This window comes from Saccopteryx bilineata, chromosome X (genome assembly GCF_036850765.1).
Source record: "Saccopteryx bilineata isolate mSacBil1 chromosome X, mSacBil1_pri_phased_curated, whole genome shotgun sequence".
In the NCBI taxonomy this organism is placed as follows: Eukaryota; Metazoa; Chordata; class Mammalia; order Chiroptera; family Emballonuridae; genus Saccopteryx; species Saccopteryx bilineata.
The window spans coordinates 77,274,630-77,280,097 of record NC_089502.1 but is presented as its reverse complement, the minus strand read 5'-3'; the positions used below and the strand labels follow the sequence as shown (position 1 = coordinate 77,280,097).

Genomic DNA, 5,468 nt, shown 5'->3' with positions numbered 1-5,468 from the left:
GGTCAAAGCTGAAGTTGATCCTGGAGGCCCAAAGTGCCACTACGGAGGGCCTGCCAGAGCGGGGTTTACAAGTCACTGGTAATCAAAGCAGTGGGGACTGGAGTCTGGTTCACAGTGAGCCGACCAGATCCCTGAATCAACACAGTGGATGCTTCTCCAGCCCCCAACTTGATAAGCCTAAGTAATGCACTTGGCAGTTGGAACAATAAGCCCCACAGGACCCTTGGTCTGTGTGGTGGGAGCTGTCACGGTGGGGGAGGCCCAGTGAATCCTCTGACACTGGTCCCAACCCAGGTCAAGATAGTAGGTCAAACCCAATATCTGGATCCTGATGATCTGAAGGGATGAGGGTGTGGGTCAGCAGAGACAGGTGACACTCCCGAAGACCTATAAAATGCAAGGGGAGAGGAGGCAGTAGAGCCCCAGGGATGAAGGAAGTGGAGGAGGTGTGAAGAAGTTCTGGGATTCTTTCAATGGGGGAGGGAGGGAGGAAATGACAATGGCAATGGCAATGGCAATGGCAATGGCAATGGCAATGGCAATGGCGAGAGGGATTCCCAAGGCTTCCACTGGGTGGGTGGGGAATGTTTCCTAGGACCCCGCTGTGTACAGGTGATTTTGCTCTAGCCTTTGTTGTCCATCCCCGAATGTCTGAAACAGCACACCGTGTCTTTACAAGTGTCTGGGAGATTTGGGAGAGGACATTATCAGCACGCAAGCAGGGATTGTGGGAGGCACACCTGAGGAACATGAGCAAGGATTTAGAGTGCGCAGGATCTCCCTGCTCTGTAACCTCCACGAGGCCCAGAAAAACTGAGTCTCTGAGCTGCCTGGAGCAAGAGGCGTGCAGACAGCCCAGGCTTCTGTTGGAGATCAGCCAGAGTAGGATGCAGGAGGGAGAGGCAGTGGGCAAAGCGCCGGCCTGCTCCTAAACTCTCCCATCCTGGGAACGGTTGAGCTCCTTCCTAGTCTAAGGCAATAGCAGGTGTCCGCCGCAGGACACATCTTCTGCAGACACATTGTGCATGTAGTGTACCGGGACACATGCACCAGGGTGCCGGTGGTGGGGAAGACCGGAACACTAGAAATCCCCGTTGGAAAGGAAATGGGTGAACGCAACGTGCCGTGAGCATCCAGTAGGTTAAAACGCCCCAGTCAAAAGAACGTGTGAGGCCGTGTGCACGAGTCTCAACTAGACCTCCTTGTTACAATCCTAGTGTGTGGAAATTGATTTATGGTTTTACTTCGAACCTCCAGGGTCAGTGATGGCAAGCATCCGAGGGAGGGGGCAAAGCCCAGCCTGTCTGCCGAAGCGGCCAGCCAATAAAGCAACCTGAGCACAAAGCCACGGGTTGTTTAACTGCTCATCGTCACGGTCGCGGAGTTGCGACAGAGACTCTCCAGCGGTTCAATACGACAATGACTGTTCTCTGGCCCTTTAAGGGCAAATTACACTGACCCTACTCCATTGAGGCACAGGCATCCGGTGCCCATTTTCCTATTGAGTCCTAAGTGTCATGGAACAGTGGCTGGCAGACCCCTTTTACGCTAGGTGTCTCTCGTGCATCAGACGTCCCACCCCCTAACAGCCCCTGCGGCCGCTCCCAGACAGGTGGCGCTATCTCCCCGCTGTGTACATGGGAAAGGAGGCTCAGCGCTGGGACTAGTTGGAGAGTAGGTGCCCGTCTAGGGAGGCGGGACAGGAACGGTGAGAGGACAGACCCAAGGCCCGGATCAAGGACCACGTTCCTACGTTCTTCCGCCAGAACGGCTTCCAACTTCCGCTGCAGCGGGGTAGGGCTTAGGGGTGGAGAGCAACCAGAGTCCCTATTGGTTAGCACTTCGAGTGACTGGCCTACAAGGGGCATGTCGATTGGTGGAGGAGGTGGACCAATGAGGAGCCGCACGCAGCGTCGAAGGCGAGAAGGTGCGTGGGAATCGTGCCCTGTTGGACGCAAACCAGCGCTTCGCCTGTGCTGACAGACGGCTCCCACAGGTCTCGGCGCTCCCGCCCGCCACCACCTCCGCCGTGCCCGAGGCCATCCTCTCCCCTGAGCTGAGCTCTTGGCACTCGGTGACATGAGCTCCTCCGCCAAGGATGAGGGCTCTGTTTTGGAGGCAGAGGCCGACGCCGAGGGCGGGCAGTGGGCCCGCATACTAGGCCTCCTTGTCTTGGACACTCCGGGGAACAGTGAGGACGATGAGGGCGGGTCCCCGGGCACCGAGGGCCCCAAGTCCGACCCAGAAGTGGCGGGGGCGGGAAGTCCAGTTCTGAAGGGCCGCGAAGGCCGCCCCAGCACCCCGGCTGACGTGGACGGGCGCGACCTGTATCACCTGGGCAACGAGGCCGCCATGACCATCCTGCAGCAGCTGACTGACCGGGGTGACCTGCGCGTCCACAGGTACCCCTCCCCGGAGAGCGGTGGCTCCGTAGGGCCTGCCGACTGGGCGGGCCAGCATCCGGGGGCCCGTGGCAGTGGTGTGTGGGCCGGTGGCCTGGCGAGATCCCCGCTGGCGCCCGCCACCTTGCTCCGGTTCAGGTCGCCCGAGGTGGACCGCGCCTGGGGCAGCCCCAAAAGAGGGGTCGGCGGCACTAAAGGCAGCTCCCAAGTCACTGGGGCTGGGGCTGGGGCTGGGCAGCAGTTCTCCGCGGGGGACGTGGGCTACTGGCCCTCCGACTCCGAGTCATCAGACGAGTTCCCGGTCGTGCCCGTGAAAAAGGTCAGCGTCAGCAACCGCTGCAAGGGAGGAGCCCTGCTCACACCGCTCAGTCCCCAAGGCGCAGCCAGACAGCTGTGCAGCGCTGTCAGGGAGGAGCTCCCGTCCATGCCGAGCTCGCTCCCGCCCTCTGCTCCCCGACGACCCGCGCCTGGCGCAGACAGTCCGTCCCTCCGAGAGCTGGACGTGTTCTCCAGGAAGCCAAGTGTGGCCCAGGGGAAGACGGCCAGCAGTACCAGCTACCTGCCTGCAGCTGCCCCTGCGGGGGCCCTGCCCGAGGCCCCTCTTAGACGGAAAGCGGCCCAGGAGAATAGATTCTCAGGGGGCCCTGCAAGACTTGCCCCCGCAGGTCCCTTCCTTTCCTGGGCGCAGAGAGGCTCGGTGGCTACCACGCAATCAGGCACCTTCCCCCCTATCTCCGGTGCTCCGCTGCCCCGGAAGGACAGGAGGAACCCCTACCTCCCTGTGGGCACCAAACAGTCCAAGCACAAGGGCGCTGGGCAGAAATCTCTGGCCAGGAGGAAGAGGGGGTCGGAGCCGTTGGTGGGAGAAGATAAGGACCAGAAGAGAGACACCGGCCCAAAGAGCCCAGTGAGTATCAGGCTGCGCCCCTCCCTGCACACCTCGACCCCTGCTCCCCCTGGCTGTCCCATCCCTCGAGGGCCTGTCACTGGGCCCCACTACTCTGCCTAATGCAGCATGGCCTCCTGGCTCCAGGCCGACCCAGGGAGAAAGTCAGCCAAAGAACTGCCTTTCCGATTCCCTGCCGCACCCCAGCCCTTAAGCACAGGTGCGCGTGGGCACACAAACGTCCACGCGCACCACCGGGACACAGCCCGAGTCCAAACCGGTGAGAACTCTTTTTCTTAGCCCCTGACACACAGGCCGGGGCCTTCATGTCCTTTTGGGCGTCATAGAGAAGGAGACAGTGGCGACATTGGCGACATCAACATCAGAGCCCCTCAGCTTCCAGGACACTCGCAGCCCTTGGCCATGAGCCAAGGAGAGGTCCTGCCCAGGGTGCCCGCACCCGACTGTGAGTCCCGGGCATCGTCATCGTTGGCTGGGAGTGGGGTGGATGGGAGAGGGGGCAGGGAGAGAAAACTCTGGCCCTGGCCCTGGCCCTGACTCTCCCTGCCCCAGCCCGGCGCTCAGCCCTGCTCCTTGCCTCCCTGCCGAACCGGACAGCTTCTCCCGCAGAAACGCACCCAGTCACCTCATTCTCTGCATGGGGTGGGTGGGTGCGCAGGGGTGATTCTCGTCAGTGCCTCAAACTGCAACCCCAGACAGAGAGATTCAGCAGAACGGGGCCTTTTCTGCTAAGTCCCGTTGGGGCACAGGGCTTGTCCCAGGGGATGCTTGTGGCTGCAGCTCGGCCAGTGTCCAGCCCAGAGCTGCATGCGCTCTGGGGGACCACGGTTGTGGATGGCCTGCCCCCAGGGAACCATAACAGGGGAGGTAGGCCCAGAGACAAGGTGGCGTGGCTGGCTGGGCAGAGCAGGGGCGAGTGGTTGCCAGCAGAGGGTGGTGCTGCCTCACTTTAGACCCTGCTTAGCCCTTTCCCCTCCTTGGGAGCTGTGGAAGCCGGCTTGTGTGTTCTTTCCCTGTCAGGTGACCAGGACCTACTTGAAGGTACTCCAACTCCAGAAAGTTGGCAACAACCACCTGGAGCAGAGGCTTGTCCTCGGGTAATCTTCTGCCTCCTATAAATGCCAGCCCAAACTAGACAACTGGATCCGTGTCCGGATTAAACTGACCTGTGTCCGTCTTTCTCTCTCTCTCTCTCTCTCTCTCTCACACACACACACACACACACACACACACACACCCCTCCGGTCCTCTTCTCACGGAGGGAGCGGGCCTCTTTTTTCCACGGAGGAACCCGTGCCCATCTAGCCTCCGGGGTGGGGGGAGGCTGAGGCATCGAGGGGCGAGGAGGCCTGAGTATATTCATCACATCTTTTTCTCCGCTGTCCTCTGGTCCAGTGCCCTGAGCTACAGAGAGAAGTCGAGAACCTCAGACACCAAGTCGGTATGAGGAACCTCTGGCCGGGGCAGGGGCAGGAGCAGACTGTGGGGTCTTAGCATGGGGTTGGGGCGGGCTGCAGGTGCAGGTGGCCTCACAGGAACTGTTGTTCCTACGGGGAGGGGAACTAGCACGCCCGGTATGTGGACAAAGAGGAAAGTGTGGTTGGCATTGCGAGTACACTTAGCCCACCAGAACCGGTCCTAGAGGTCTCCTTCTCTCAGGACGTTAAGAGCGGCCTCATTGCCCTTCCCTTCGAGGACTGCTTGGTGTGACCTCTGTGGGGTTGTTTCTTTGACCAGTTCCCAACTGTTCTGACATGCCCCCAAGCTTGAGCGCTGCTGGGCCTTTTTTCCTCTTTGGAAACCATTTGCTCATTTCTGTCAGGAGGTGGCTGAGTGAGTCAGGCCCAGGGCTCCTTGAGTAAGGACCGCAGGGGTGTTTCAGGTTGCAGGGCACGTCTGTCCCCCATGGTGAAGGGGACGGGCCCGTCTGTCCCTGTCTGGGGCACCCGCTCACGCCTCTCTGCGTTTCAGTGGCCTTGCAGTTCCTGGTTGACGAGTTCCAGAAACGTGGCCGTGAGTGATGCCTGTGCCGCGTGTGCCGCTGCTTCCCTGGTCATGGCTCTTCAGCAGTGCCATGGGCTGGCCCTGGCTGGAGGCTCCTCCCTGACTCCCCTGCTCTGTTGGACAGGTTGAGCCCAGCATCTTTGTTCAGGGGGAGC

At 60.7% G+C, this 5,468-nt stretch overlaps 1 protein-coding gene across 1 annotated transcript; it reads left to right on the top strand.

Annotated features, from left to right (window-relative positions):
* Window positions 1–2,079: 2,079 nt before the first annotated feature.
* Window positions 2,080–3,411, top strand: LOC136317704 (uncharacterized protein CXorf49 homolog). Its single transcript, XM_066250484.1, has one exon. The coding sequence runs from the start codon at window positions 2,080–2,082 to the stop codon at window positions 3,409–3,411; it is 1,332 nt and encodes a 443-aa protein (XP_066106581.1).
* The last annotated feature ends 2,057 nt before the right edge of the window (window positions 3,412–5,468 follow it).